General features: G+C 41.2%; 1 protein-coding gene across 1 annotated transcript in view; it reads right to left on the reverse strand.

Moving 5' to 3' along the window:
- Nucleotides 1-6,378: 6,378 nt before the first annotated feature.
- grb2b (growth factor receptor-bound protein 2b) overlaps nt 6,379-16,511 on the reverse strand; it is a 47,049-nt gene continuing 36,916 nt past the window's right edge. The window contains exons 4-6 of the mRNA XM_084072152.1: nt 13,662-13,784; nt 12,279-12,447; nt 6,379-9,034 (exon numbers count right to left, since the gene is read on the reverse strand). Coding sequence (XP_083928278.1) covers nt 8,849-9,034; nt 12,279-12,447; nt 13,662-13,784 — 478 coding nt within the window. The 3' untranslated portion in view covers nt 6,379-8,848. The remainder of the gene's footprint in view (nt 9,035-12,278; nt 12,448-13,661; nt 13,785-16,511) is intronic.

Genomic DNA, 16,511 nt, shown 5'->3' on the forward strand with positions numbered 1-16,511 from the left:
AGGCAGTAGTACATACCAACCAACCAACCAACCAACCAACCAACTAACCAACCACGGTGGTTGAACCAACAACCATTAGGCCTAGGTGTAGCCAGGCAGGTAGCCTACAACAGGTTCTATTCTACATAGAAGAAACCACTACAGTTGTAAATAACGTGTAACCAGGATTTTTGTTTGTTATTTTTCTCTTAGTTTCCTGTAAGATTTACAATTTGAGTTGTAGGCTACCTTTGAATTTTTAATTGACTTAATAATCTCTGTTGTTTGTTTGATTCATTTTCTGGACAAGAAGTCTAGATTGAGTTTAGTCTAGAATAGGCGTTCTTTCATCTTCTTGTCTGTCCAATCAGAGAGGAGTCTCCTAATAACTATTACTATTTTTCATTTTTTTAAAAAGGGTTTTGGCATCTATTGTTAATTATATCTCAATTATGACCACGGATGCTCTAAAGTGAAAAACATTTCTCTCCCCATTTCATATCATCTACTTCAGATTCAGAAGGAGACAAGTCCTTGCCATGTCTGTAGCTGGTCACATGTGTTTGCGGATACAAAGCGCTTTATTAATTAAAGTAGTAGCTTTAAAATCCTGTGTGATCATAGAATTACACTAGACTAGAAGACTGACTGACAGAGATATTCATTCATTCAGTCATTCAGTCATTCAGTCAATCAATCAATCAATCAATCAATCAATCAATTCTGACATTTGCTCTGTCAGTCTTGGTCGATCCCCCCAAATATCTAGGCTGACAGAGATTATATAAAAGTGTCAGACTCAGAATTGATCATGAAAATCTCAGTCCGTCTTCCAAGACTCCCATTAGACATGTAAAGTAATTACATATGACTTTTTCTCAGTATATACAAATTTGATATCACGTGACTGATTGATTGATTGATGTATTTTATTTAGTAAGACATGAGAACAGTACATGACAGTACATAACAGTACATGGAAGTACAAATTTGCAATACAAGGTCTACTAAACTGGATAGCTCAGTTAAGCACGTAGCTTGTTTAAGATGAGATCCCCATTTACACAAATCATGTTGACATATAAGAGACAGACAGATATACACACTACTATACAGAATGTCATACAATACGTTTACAGGTTACTGCTATGAAGAGTGAAAAATATGTACAAAAGAAGAAAGAGAGAGGGGGACAAGGGAGACACGGGGTAGGTTAGGACTTGGACAGGGGCCATTTTGAATTGCAGCCTCCTGAAGGTGTATCTTTAGGGCATTTTTGAAATTGAGTAGGGTTTTACACTCCTTTACTCCTTTTGGTAGGGCATTCCACATTTTTGATGAATAGCATGAGAACGAGTTCATTCCCTTTGTTGTGCCAAATCTGGGTTGAACATGGTTTGTGGAGCTGCCTCTGGTGTTATGATCATGGACTTGATTAACATTTTGGAAGTATTTTGACAAATACAGGGGGATCCCAATGTTGTGGTGTATCTTGAAGACCAGGCCCATAGCAAGTTGCTGTACTCTGTCCTCAACCCTAAGCCATCCAATCGTAGCAAAATGGGCATGGGTTAGATAGGTTTTGTAATTGAGGCCAAGAAGTAGCCTTACAAGTTTGTTTTGGGATGTTTGGAGCCTTGTTTTTAAGGCCTTGGAGGTGTTGTGATACCATGAAGTGCATGCATAATCATAATGACCTTGTATGAGGGCCCTTACAAGATAGACACAGATAGAATCATTGTCGTGGCCGTTACCTGCAGGCGATTGGACTGTAAACAGAGTCCTAACAATTCCTAACAACATCCTAACAGGTCCTAACGCAGGTCCTAACACTTGCTACTATCAGTTGTTACCTGCAGGCGATTGGACTGTAAACAGAGTCCTAACAATTCCTAACAACATCCTAACAGGTCCTAACGCAGGTCCTAACACTTGCTACAGTTCCTAACAGTTCCTAACACCTCCTAACGGCCAATGCTAACAGGTCCTAACGACGAAATATCTAGGCTACTTACGTTGACGTTCTGCATAGTAGTGTATATTTGTCTGTTTTCTTAATGTCATCATGATTTGAGTGCGTGGGGATCTCATTTTAAATAAGCCATTGATTGTGCTTTTATGAGCAACCCAGTTTAGAAGACCTTGTATTGTCAATTGTACTTCCATGTACTGTTTCCATGTCTTTTCTAAAATAAAGTATTCATTCAATCAATCAATCAATCAAACTGGTCACTCTGTGTTTAATGACCGTGCTACTCCATATACATGTACACATTCTAAATATAAAGTGCTTACGCTCAAGCCACTGATGATACCCGTCGAGACGGGGCCGTCGTATTCCGTAATATTCTGTATTGTTCAATAAAGAGGTGTTTTAATCCCGTCTGTGCCAGAATTTCCCTGTATTTCTCAGTGAGTATAGTGGCGCTGTTGCAGCAGGTGAAAGCCAGTATTACACTCAATGGAAACGAGGAAATACGGTGACATTCAGGCACAGACGGGAATAAAACACCTCTTAATTTAACATTATGGAATATTTCAGAACAGAAGTGGCCCGAATCGACGGGTAGTATACGTGGCTTGTGGGTAAGCACTTTATATTTTGAATTTGTACTTGTAGGGAGTAGTACAGCCATTACACACGGAGCATCCAGTGGATTTGGGGCGGGGGGGAGGGGGGGGGGGGGGGCGACCAAGACTGACAGAGATATAAAAGTGTCAGAATTGATCATAAGTCCGTTTTCCAAGACTACCAGTAGATTATGTAATTATATAAAATAATTACATATGACTTTTTTCTCAGAATTAAATATTGACATCACGTGACATAGGTAGAAACGGTTGTCGTGGCCGAGTGGTTAAGGCGATGGACTAGAAATCCATTGGGATCTTCCCGCGCAGGTTCGAATCCTGCCGACAACGTGTACTATTTTCGCGTTTACGTATTTTTTGGGGTTTTGACGTAGATTATTACATTAAGCTTACATTAAAGAAGACCAGTTCCGTGCGTAACGCACGTCAACCGTCGACGACATTGCCTGTATAGCCTGGCTATTTCCCAATATCTATTTTGCCTAAGTAGCCTACACAACGCGTCCCTCTTTTTGCTCGTACAGTTTTCCGTTCTCTAATGTCAATGTTGCACCGATTGAGTTGCACCTCGTTTCTATTTATGTTAATATCACTGATCCAAAACATTGTTACAAAGTGCTTCAAAAAAATAAATAAATCAGCGAAAAGTAATACAGGGACATGTAGCTCAATAGGGCATATATTTCCTGACACTAGGTGGCGGTAACACGCCATGTAGCGGCTGGCTGCCGTAAGACATAACTCTGCATACGGCAGGACCTGTAGTTTGTTCCAGTTTTGCCAGGTTTTGAGAGAGAAACAAGTAACCCGGTCTAGGAAAACAAGCCCAAAAGAAGCAACTTAGGCCAGTGGCTCTCAAAGTGGGGTCCGGCCAGGGACCCCAGGGGTCCTTGTGGGGGTTCCAGAGGGTCCCCAGCAAAAATAGTTAATATAGCGTCAAAATAATTTTAACTACATTATCCATTTACACGTTGGCTATTCAAAAATAGCAGATATACAAGCTCACAGCGCACTTCGTGCCGTGGTGCAAGCTTGTACATCTGCTATTTTTGCTATATATATATATCATATATTTTTTTACATGGGCCTAAATCTTCTCTTCTGGGAGTCCCTGGCACAACATAAATTCAGATGGGGGTCCACGGCCAAATATATATAAATTTGGGGGTCCTTATTGGCACGAAAACGTTTGAGAACCACTGACTTAGGCCACATGAGCTTGAGCTAGAACTTTTAAACCATCAGCTTGAAAATAGCTTGTAGATCTGCTATGTTCAAAAACTCTTCAATAAAATGTGGAATATTGGAATATCTTTGAAACATTCAAACACACAAATGCTCCCTGGCACAAAACAGCATCCCCAAATAAGCAACTACACTTTAGAAACAATCCCAAAAAAACGCAACCACCAATTTTTACAAGCAACTTTACAGAAAAAGAAGGCCAAAGTCGCTTATAATAAGCCGACATGGCAACACTGGTTTGATCTCACCAAGCTCAAGCGGGCCGAGTGGTCAGCTTTGCTGGGGGCGAACGTTCCGCGCCAGGTGCCCACGACACGCCCACAAATAGGGACGCCAGGGTTAATAATGTGGCTAAAAGACAGGCAGTCTTCAGTGCTGTGTTGCCAGAACAGTGGTTGTTTTGTCAATGCAATCTGCCAGTGTAGATTCTAGTGAGACATTTGGCACTGGCAGTGCCCGATGGCGGCACCATAAAAGAACACCATTCAGAGATCTATGAGCCCGATAATTAACAGGATAGATGTACAAAGAAGCCAATGTTTGCATTTCACAGTCTATTTGCATAAAGTGCAGTTTAACAAGTTCAGTGGTGTGTGACTGGTGTCTCCATACCTATTTGAATATGATGCCAGCAGGGTAGGCGTGATAGAATTCCAGTGGGAAGCTCTGGTAAGCCTCATATTGGCGGCTTCCAGTATAACATTTGAATAGTTGATGCCAACCGCCTGTGACCCTGTGAGTCACTTCAAGTGTAAGCCACACAGCTAAACCTTGATCATGAGGAAACCAATCAAAGGGTAGGCTACAGGGTGCAGAGGATAAACAAGATTGTGTGAGAATGGTTTTATGGCTGAAATATCCTGGTTCATGTGATAACCCCCTACACCCATATCATTTTCATGATCACATGGTGTGGGGCACAATATAGAAGCAGGGATCAAATTAAGTAAGTCATTCACAATGCCCCCGGGTGAACTACGTGCCCACGTCATGTCGTGACCTTTTTGTCAGAAATGGATTCGGGAGGGTTCACTTTAAGGGTAGCAGATAATGCCATTAATGATTCCAGCCCTTGCAGCAAGAGTGAGAGGAAGCTGCTGTGACCTATAATAGGCCTACAGCATAGAGGCCATGGACCTCAGTTTTCATTTTAATCTCTACTTGTTTCTCAGACTTGTGCAGCACTCAATAAAAATCACAGCACAATGAATCTCTGATCTGTGCTTCACAAATCTCATGTTGTTCCACCACAAGTTGTTTTTTGTGTTGCATGTGCAACTCTTTAAGATTTGCATGTCAAAAGCCTCCACTTGCGTAGGCCTACATGAACAAGCACACAACAATGACTAATGGTGGTGATACATACTGAAGGACATGCACTAAAGGGTCACTCATTCTGATGCCGGTAGCCCAATAATCCCATGAAATCTGCATGCTCTGGATTCACCTAAAGTTCCTCAAAATATCAGAATGGCATAGGGCACTGGGTTTTATGATACTTATAGCACTTGTATGGCAAAATGACCCTGTGAGACAATAAAGGGCAAACCCTGTGACATTAGGTACAGTATATGAATCTATATGGAAAAATGACCGTGTGAGACAAAAGGGCAAACCCTGTGACATTGGGTACGAATCTATTTAACATGTTCAAACCTTTTCCTTTTTCTTTACAACTGGTTACCAGAGGCCATGGCCATACGTCTCATTGTGTTACATTGCTGGTAGGTGTCAAGAAAGATGACAGGAGGCATCAGTCAAGGCTGATTCCAGGCAAGACCAGGAACAAGACAGAGAGGGAGCACTGGCTTAACTCCATGTCCTGAAGGTAGCCTGTGACAAAAACACAGGCAGAAAAGAGCCAGATTGGATGGACGTGCATATTAAGTGCTACATAGAGGGACAGAACTGGAGCAGACAGTGTACTAGACCGTGGGTAATGCAATCTTTTAACTCTCACTGGGCAGCAGTGGCAGCAGACTGCATGTGCAGAGAATCCAGGGGTTTGCTTAAAGACCTAAAGCCATCAGCTTCCTCTTCATCACTCCTTTAGATCAAATGAAGCTTGGTCACTGACAGCACCTTGGGCGACTGTATGCGTTTCATTCTAATGAGTCCTGACAAGCTGAATTGGTGTTTATGTGAAACCCATGTCTGACTCATCAACATATTTACTACCCCAGTCCTGACAAATTACAGTCTCAGTGAGGAAGGCCTGTGGACTGTACATTTAACGTCTGGTCTTCAGCGCCCAAATGACTCAGCACCGTCCCATCACCGTACCATCCAGTTCCCATCTCGTCGAGGTGACGTAGCGACATGCAGCAACTCTCATGGCTAGGGTGAACATAAGTTGGCATGAGACTGCAATGTTTAAGCAGCAGTTATAATCAAATGTTTTAAAAACACATTGCAATTAAATGTTTAAATTCATTGGGCATCAGTTTACCAAACGCTACTTGTTTGGTTGCAATAAAAGAGTATACTTACACAGGACTTGAACTGGCTTGAACTGATTAGTGGTGAACCTGAGAACTGTACAGACAAATAAACCACACAGAATGATTTTATCATTTTTTAATAATTGCATTTAATTAATTGAAAACAAAAAACAAAAACAGAAAAAAACAAATGCAAATTATAAAAAAAGAGCAAAAACAAAGAATCATTAGGTAAAGAGAAAGGCGAGAGACACTTAAATAAGAGTTCCATGTTGGTAAGGGCAAAGGCGAACAAAGGTTGATGTGGTGGCAGGGGGAGGCGGAGGGTTTGATGGGTCAGGTTGGATTATGTACACGGTTTCTCACTGCAGGACTGACGGCCCCCCCACGAAGGAGGGCTGGGGGAGTGGTGCGGGGCTCAAAGCAGCAGGTCGGAGACACTGAAACATCAGAGAGAAAGGCACTATCCAGAGAACAAGAAGAAAACAAAAAACAGAAAACACGGTAAACAAAGACACACCGGACCAGAAAAAGAAAAATACAACAAAAAAACAAATCTGAACATAAAAAGTGCTTGACCACACGCCACATTGGACAAAAAAACTAAACAAACGTTTACATTGTTTTAAGCTGATCTCTCAACGTTTAGCATAAAAGACAATCTCTCAAAGAAAAATGTAACTGTTAAATCTGAGACAGTCACAGAACTGCACTGGCAATTACATAATGTGATTATCCAAACTCAGCCTCTTGCTATGTGCAGGTATAACAAGGGGGGAAGAGTGTTTTTATGTATGCGTGCATGTAGTACTGTAGGCTTGGCAGATGCATGTTAATAACCTTGCATTAAGTCTCATATGTATCTCTCATTTCATGAATGAATATTGACACCATTTACTGATTCAGCATGTGTTGGTGTAATGCCTGATTTATACTCGTTTGCGCGTAGGTGTCACACCCAAAATAGCAGATCTACACGCTTACAACATATCTCATGCAAGGCGCAGTGAGCTTGTAGATCTGTTATTTATCTGCCAAGTATAACTCTGGCTTAAATCCCTTGCGCTTGTGCCGTTCAGTTCTCCGACCTTGCTTCCCTCATGTCACGACAGTCTATGTGGACTCAGTCAGCTACATTCACTGCCCAAGAGTAAAATGGCTGTAATAAATACATTGGCTTGAACCAAAGAAAGAAAAGAAAAGAAAGAAAAACAGGGTTTGACAGGTTATTCGTCATATCACAGCTCTTGCAGCATACATGGCTTTCCTTGCCGGTCAACGTTAGCTTCCTGACAAGATTGTTGTTTTGTTTTTTTGGAGAATGAACTTGAATCTCCTCGCATTGCAGATGAGAAATATATAAAAAACGAAGCAAAAAAAAAATAAGGATAAAGAATGGAATTCATGATGCCTTAAATATCATGCTGTATTATCTGAGGGCACTCAGATAAATCCAGAGGAAAAACAAAAAAGAACAAAACCAAACTGACAATTCAGCACATTCTAGAGCTACTAGCAAAAAAAAAAAAGTAAAGTCAACATAATTTACAAATGAAAAAAAAAAAATACAATTTGTGATGAGAGCTAAAACAGACAAACACATACAAATATATAATATATATTCTTAAAAAATGGATTCTCTCTATAGATGAATTATTTATACAGCCCCAGGGGCTGATGTACAATGCTCACGTGCCAACGATCTTGGACATGGAAACTTGTCTGTAAGATGGCATCTTTTTTTTTTCCCAAAGATTTTCTTTTTTCTTAAGATTCATTCATCTTTTCATATATATATTTTTTCCTTCTTTTTTTCTTTTCTTTTTTAAAACAGAGTTTAGGAGTTTATCGGTATGCATTTCATTTAACGGTGATTAAAAACATGCGTCAGGAAAAAAAAAATGAAAACAAGAGAAAAAAGGTAGAATGTTAAGAAGTTAAAGGAGGAGGAAAAGAAGCAGCTGTGGGGGGTACGGGGGGTCATCTTCACGGATCGATGTGCTAGGTTTTTAACCACTTTAACCCTGGCGTCCCTATTTTGGTCACGTCATTGTAGATGAAATTTTCCCAAAACTTTCATATTCTTAAAAAAAATTGCAGATCTTCAAGCTCACAACGTGTCATGTTGTGAGCTTGTAGATCAGCTATTTACGAAATTTGTTCGAAAGTTTTTAAAAAAGAAAAAAAAGAAAAAAGGGCTTAAGTGGTTAAGTTTCACTGTTATATGTCTTGTTTTTCAGTTTGCTCCTAACCGGTGGAGGCATTCACACTGCGGAGGTGAACGTTGTCGGTACGTGGAGAAGAAAAACACAATGACATCTCCGATAACACTACTCCTCTTTTTTCTCCTCTCTTTTTGTGTGTCTTCTTCCTGTCTGCTCCTATTATCTCCGGGTGGCAAATGGGAGGCTGAGGGTTGGTTGGATGGTGGCGGTGGTTCGCCCAGTGAGGGGTTGGCTTGCGTGGGGGTAGATAGCGGTCAGGGTACGAGGAGGATGATGATGATGATGATGGGGGTGATGGCGGCGGTGATGGTTGCTGTATGCTGCCATTTAACAAGGTCAAGACTGTTTTTTTTGTTTTGTTTTGTTTTACATGTTCCGGTTGACAGGTGTGACGTAGTTGCGGGGGAACATGCCCGTCTGGCCGTGGCACCCTCCTTTCCACCAGTTGGGGTCGGAGTTGTCAAGCACCTGGATGAGGTCTCCGCGCCGGAAGCCCAGTTCTCCGTCTTCCTGGGGGTCAAAGTCGAAGAGCGCCTGCACATATTTGGGATGCTGCAAGGAAAGGTGAGAGAGAGAGGGAGAGAGAAATGATTTATTACTGAGGTGGTAAAATCTCCACATAAGGCCTGTATATATGTTAGATAGCCAATCTACAAGCTCTTTGACTACTGCAACCATCCAGGAGGTTAAGACACTCACACACTTGAACCATTAAAACAAATGTCAACAGACTCTCTAATTATCATCCACCACAGGGATTAATTATCCAGGTCAGAAGTTTAACTATCAAACAAAGAAAAAAAAGACCCCATATGCACCATGCATTAAAATACAATCATGTGAATAAGGAAATAAATCCAAACATGCGGATCTCGGGATCTACATGGTAACAACGTGGCTCAAGAGTAAAATTCGGTAGTCCGCGGCCCTTGGGGCCCCCGCCAGATGCGCATATATGGAGTCAAATGCACATATATGGAGATCAACATGCACTGATGTCAGACACAGCATAAAACGCTGTGGATAGAATGCAGCCATGAAGGCTGCTGAGAAAAGGCAAGACCAGGCAAGTGACACAGAGGAAATAACCAAGCAGCGATGTGCCCAAAGCTGTCAGATCAAAATGCACCGATGTCAGACACAACATCAAAACCCCCGAAGGTAGAAGGATTGGCTGTGCAACATAGGACCTGCGGGTGGTGTGCATGTGCACATATTATGTGCATTGACACCATAACTCTAGATGTGAGGCCCGAACCTCCAGTAAGTCCAAACTTGGGCAAGGTTTCAGTCCGATCCAAGCCGCATTGACATTATAAAATTAAAGTTAGTTATCTAAAAAAGTTAGTTAATGGAGGTAGTACTAAGTTAGCCTACTGTCAGTGTGCACAAGAAATTTAGCGCTGATTGGCCTAGCGGCCACACCTAAAGCACGAGAATGCAATGTGTAATCGCACGCATGCAATGTGTAATCGCATGTAAAGGCACTCAGAATGTGAACGTATCTACTAATCCTCATCTGGAAGTGTTCTTCCTCGCAATGTGTCTGGATTCGAATAGTCAGCAGAGACCACCTCAGTTGACGCAAATGATTTGATTCGAGCATTAAATGTTTTTTGTTTTGTTTTCCTTTATAGCGTCAGTTACTAGCCCTGGTGTCATGTATTTCTAATTTAGTCTATCTACTTCCTGTAAGTAGACTTAAAAATAAAACCAGTGTAGACTAATCATATTAAGAGACCGCTTTTAGAGGAAATACGATTTCTGTTGATGCCAAGCCATCATGACGGGATGCAAACAAGAACGCGTGTGGATTATACCCAAGAATTTGGATATGAAAACCATGCTCCATTGACTTAAACAATGTATTCACGTTGGAAGTGTTCTTTTTGAACCTCCGAATCATTAGGTGAGTGGTTAACTATCTCATGCTGGCTAAAGAAACGCTGCAGTAAAGACTTCCGCACAGCTGTAGCTTTGATTTTAAAAAGTTTACTGCGCAATAATCCGGTACACAACGTTGCGTTGTGTCATTTCTCTTGTCTTGCACCAGCGACTACTTGATGTGCACAGCATAGCTCAGAACTGTAGTCCTACAGACTGAAGGATTGTCATCAATTAAAATAAGCAGCCTGCCGACATATGTTGTTCTCTTAACGGATTCATTGCTTTTAAATGCTCAAAAATATTAACATGGCTCTGTTGCACTTAAGTAGGCCTATGTAATGTGCCCTCCTATTTGTTCATGAAGACCTTTTTTTAAATATAAAAACAAATCGTCGAATAAATCACATTCAAATCCTGAATCTATGACGAGATAAATCCTGAGTCGGGTACAGCCCTAATTTCAGGCAGAGCCAGTCATGTGTAAACGTTATCAGTACAGTATGTCTACATTTGCGAGATTACATTTTTCACCTTTATGCACATCTTGCATATGCCCACTGTGTGTCCTGTGTTTGGATAATGAAAAAAAAAAGGTAGACGCCAGGTCTTTGTATTTGTCATAGTTTAGCCAAAGAGAACCACTGATGTATATATGTACATTGTACAATGTTTATAATATACATATGTACATTGTTGAAGTCATGATAATAATGTAGGTTTGTGTATGTTTGTTTGCTCTATCTCAGCGTGCTGTGAAGGAGAGAGAGGGAGAGAGCTGAGCATTGTATTGTCATTAAAGATCAACGTTTACTTATGCACATTATATTCTGACAATGTTCTGGACAGCATAGGATGGCTATTGACAATGCATGTAAAAGACATAGGTCTATCCTTTTAACAGCTGTGATATTAAATGGGATCCAATGTGAATAAGTGGTCGGTAATGCCAATGTAATTCGGTTGATACCCAAGTACAGAGTGTGGTACCTAAGCTAGCCATCATCCCTCTTACTTGCATGCATCACAAATTTGTGGTGGGAATCTGATCATAATGCGGCCAGAGCGCAGACAACAATAATTTGTATAAATACTTGCATTTGTATAAAATCGATCATACAGATCGTATTTTAATGCACAGTGAAAATGTGTGATATTTATGGTTTACGATGGAAATATGATTATGGTATTGGGGTGTGTCTGTATAGAGTTCTCAATTTCTGCCTGAGCCTGACTCGGCCCGATCGAAAATGTATACCAATTGCTGTTGTTTTTTATTAATAATAATAATTCTGTTTCGTCTTATTAATTATGAACAGCAGCGCTGTCAGTGTGGTGTGAAGCTGCGCTGACAGTGACTGCCGATTACATTACTTAAGGTTTTACAGCGGCGGCGCCTGGCACAGAAGCCTGAGTTATACTTTGTCGCATGGTGGTGTCTGTCGCGCACCGAACATAACAGATCTGCAAGCCCAGAATAGGAGGCAGATGAACACGTTTGTATATCTGCTGCTGTTTTCGGCACGCCACCATTGAAGGACGAAATAGAAATTACAGTTAGCATCTGCGGCGAGCAAGACCGTCAGGGAGAGAGAGAGAATGAGAGATGCGTGACAAACAACAGGGATTTAACAGTCTACTTTAGCCTATTTTGTGTGCAACTTGGCATGTTTTATGAACAACTTAACATGTGAAGTTGTTGCCCTTTCGCCAACTAATATATGTCCGTTCTCTCACTCTCCTATAATTTAAGCCACTGGCTCACCACGGTATAAGCAACACAACGACTAAGACTGGCAATCTTTTTTTTCTTTTTTGGGGGGGGCTTTCGGTAATCTTTCGGGCCAGGCCTTAATTTTCAGGCCTGTTGAGAACTCTAGTTTGTATGTGTGTGTCTCGTGCCATTCCTTACCTCGGTGACCTGCTCTATGTCGCGCAGGAAGATCTGCTGGTTGCGCGACACAGAGGTGGAGCGGTGGTAGTCCACCAGCTCGTTGAGCGAGTTGAACTTTACCACCCACAGGAAGTACTTCCCAGCACCGTCACGCAAAACCTTGAAATGCTGCACATCGTTGCCAAACCTGACGAAGACAAAGAGAGAGAAGGACGTGAGGGGTTCAACCAACAAAAGACAGATGGAGAGAAAGATACCTCTATACCATCACGGTATAGAGGAGTTAACCTGGAATTACCAACCCAGGTCAAAGGTTTATATCAATGTAGTGGGAAAGCTGGGACGGTATCCAATGCATACTTATCAAACAAATTATTTGTGTGTGTCAGACTGCAAAGACGTTTAATCAAATGAATGAGTCATGCTTGCTGTGACAGACGCACATGTTTATTACTAAGTGGAGCCTATCGGAACAAGAACAGTTCAGACGACTATTATGATCTCTTATCTGGCCACCGACTTTACATATAGACTACGGTGGCCCGACGTGCCGGGTCTTTATGGGGACGGCAGACAGATGCAGATAAGACTAAATGAGCTTTGTATGCGTCAACTAGGTGTTGAATAAGAGGGAAGCGCTTTAGAAAGATGGGAATTGGACAGCAGAACTGCCTGGAGTATCAGTGGCAGGTGATGATGAAACTCAGTCACCAGAGGGCAGCACTGGAAATTCAACAGAATAATGAAGTCCTAGTAGTAGGATTGAACCACAATGGATTTGCAACATATCCATGTTGGTTAAAGGTTATATAATGCTTTTGAATGGTTGTAAATTAAGTATTTTAACTATCTATCTATCTATGACAGTGGTTCTCAACCTGTGGGTCGGGACCTCCAGTGGGGTCCCCACAGGACTTTGGAAAATATCTTATGCCAGGGACCCCCGTAAGAGAAGTTTTGTGGTGTTGAATTTTTTTAGAAAAATGTATCCAAATCTTTCAAGATTCTTCTAAATGTTTTGAAGTTTCAAATAGAGTTATAGGTGTCAAACTTTCTCATTTTGCTGGGGACCCTTGGCACCCCAATAACGACATCTGGGGGTCCCTGGAGAACCACTGATGTATACATATGTACATTGTTGAAGTAATGATAATAATGTAAGTAAGCACATTGTTGAGGTAATTATGTACATACTGTATGTAAATTGAGGTAATCATAATGTAAGTGCCGTATTCACATTTGTTGAGGTAATGATGTATACTGTACGTATGCATATTTTGTAATGATGTGCACAGTCTATATGCACATTGTTGAGGTAATGATGATTCCGATTTTATTTCCAAAGAGAAGTGGTACGTAACACATGACACTGCGTCATGTATATAAGCAGCTGCGACTTACTTAACAGAAAGGGAGAAGTCCCCCGGCGCGCTCTCGCTCTCACGGATGAGGAAGGCTCCGTCGTGCCTCTGTTTGTTCAGCATCTCCTCTGCCTTGGCCCGGGGAATCTTCCCGAGGAACCACCTGGTATAGAAGGTAAAACACACACTTCAGCTTTAACACGTTGAGGTGAATCATGTCACTGGCAATATAATATAGATAAGGACCCCCTCGAAAACTAGAGGATACATCTCAAAGGGTTTATCCTTTCAATAAAAGGTATATATTTCACCTGACAGCAATGACATTTGGAGGGAGGGGACAAGGAGGAGAGAAAACAATGACAAGATTCTGTCCCTTAAATCCTCAAATCAAGGTTCAAAGGGATGACTTCACACATCCTTTTTTACTTGAATTCTATCATTCTATTGTGAGAGCAACGTTCAAATATGACACAATACTTTATACGTTCTGATTATTGAGTTTCTCCCTCTAAAAAGGTGATGGAAAAACTAAGCCAGCCTACATACGCTGGCTTAGTTTTTCAGGTTAAAAATGGCCAACAGTGATTTTAAGTCTTTGGGCACATGCGTACAGTTGATACAGAGTGTGAAACCATTAGTATGATGTAAAGTGTCCAACCTTCACTCAAGGACAAGCCTGGGCATGGAGGATATAGCTGATAGTCTGATTTAGAAATATAAGGGGCAGAGAAGCAAAGGCTTCTCATTCTTTGTCTCCTTGAATATCATCAGCTTGGCTTGTTTACATAGCTCTGAGATTACATTTCAGATTAAACGTTCTGTGCCTGTCAAAATAATAATACCAAAGGAGAAACAACAAATCCTGGAATAGCGTGTACCTTTACTTGACTTATTCATTTTTACAGTGACAGTGCACATTAATCAACAGTAATCACTGTATGTGCCAGAGTTAGCCAAGTGGCAAAATTTTAACCATAGTCCCTAGATGCACATGTTTGGTGTGTGAGAAAACCGCAGCACCTGCAGGAACCTGTGGAGAACAGGCAATCTCCACACAGCCGGGATTCAAATTCATTTAGCCGGGATTTGAAATTAACTGGGATATTTCATCACTTTTCCAGTGTAGTCAAAATATATATTTTTTAAACTGAAAGAAGCATTCAAATGAGGGTCAGGTAATGACCAACGTGTCTGGGTAAAATAACATAAAAGGTTTATCACTATTTGGTCTATGACTATTTGGCTGGTACACTTCTTCTTCTGATGTGACTGCCTGTGGCGAGTTCTTCTGAGACATCGGCTCTAACAGTGACGTTTATTTCCAACCAAGAAGCATATTCACTTCCCCAAAAATTAGCAACACTGGACTGATAAAAGTTAAGTGTTCAGGGGGAAAACTGTAAGCCTGTTCCCTACCTGGAGTCCCTAGTTGATACATGTGCTACTTTTTAGTAGCAGACATTTATTTTTAGGCACAAATAGTGCTCAGGGCTTAAGTGGTCACACTGTAGAACCCTGACAAGAGGGAAATGAACAGAGTTGATAAGATGTGGAGAGAAGGGAGGCAAATGGGCTGGTGAGAGACAGAGTGAAAGCTCTTCAGCTCCTGTTAATAATTTAAAAGTTCAGTCGGCCCCAAAAACGACACGTGGATGCTTTTTGTGCGAAAGTGAAAATAATCTATAACACAACCTGAATGGTAATGCTTTGCTTCTATTGCATTTGTGCTCAGCGGATACAGCTCCCCGTTTGATATAAAGTGATGGCGGGGCAATTAATGGGAGCCATGGCAACAGGCCCACGTGGAGACTGGAGACACATTGGCGCTATACTCAGTCGCATGCAAAACAATAAACAGTCTAACAGTTGCACATAAATGCATAGCATAGCATCATGCTCTGCCTTCTGCTTTTGATAGCTGTCATACTACTACCACTGCATTAAGAGGCTTTGCAATAGCCATAAAAACAAACAGGTTATCCAGGCCATATGCATTTAGTGGGAAAAGATCTTTTATGAACAAGAAGTTGAGCTCAGCTGATCCATGCTGTGCTGGATCACAACACACTAAAATACTCTTCATTTAACTTTAAAAGTTACCATAATTTTCCACATAAAATGTAGGTCTGTGTATTTATGCGTTGCTTGTCGTGTGTGTGTGTGTGTGTGTGTGTGTGTGTGTGTGTGTGTGTGTGTGTGTGTGTGTGTGTGTGTGTGTGTGTGTGTGTGTGTGTGTGTGTGTGTGTGTGTGTGTGTGTGTGTGTGTGTGTGTGTGTGTGTGTGTGCACACTGCATGTGGGGGGCTTTGCAGCCCAACAGCTGATGCGTAATATGAAGGAATACAGGCACTACTGATTAGATGTAGGCTAAAGGAGGTACCAAAGCAGGCTATCAAACCTTTCACACACTACAGTATCTGCACCATCCAAGCGCTCCCGTCTAATGGCAGAATACAATGAGCAACTATTCTTTAACTTGTTTGGGAAAGTGAAACCATTTTCCAGCCCACTTTGATCTGGTTGGAATGAATGACAGGTAGGAAAATTAATACTAATCCCTAAACGAGGAAGCCATAATGGAGATAAAGAGTTAAACACACCTCAAGTAACAAGTAAGACAGACTGACAGACAGAGGCCACTCCGTTCAGATCACCATCGTCTTCACATTTAGGCAACAGATTTGTCAATACAGTCAACTCACTGTAATTTTTGGACCAACCAATAATCCACAGATGAGATTCAAGTCAATTATGGACAAAAAGGCAATAATGGACAAAAAGACAGAAAAACCTATAGTTAATTTTTTTTTTGTCAAAAGCAAATTCTCAAGTGAGAATGTCTTGTACCATCCAGTCATGTTTTATTGTTTATAATCCACTGAAACGAT

This window comes from Gymnoscopelus microlampas (genome assembly GCF_963454915.1).
Source record: "Gymnoscopelus microlampas genome assembly, chromosome: 11".
NCBI classification, from domain to species: Eukaryota; Metazoa; Chordata; class Actinopteri; order Myctophiformes; family Myctophidae; genus Gymnoscopelus; species Gymnoscopelus microlampas.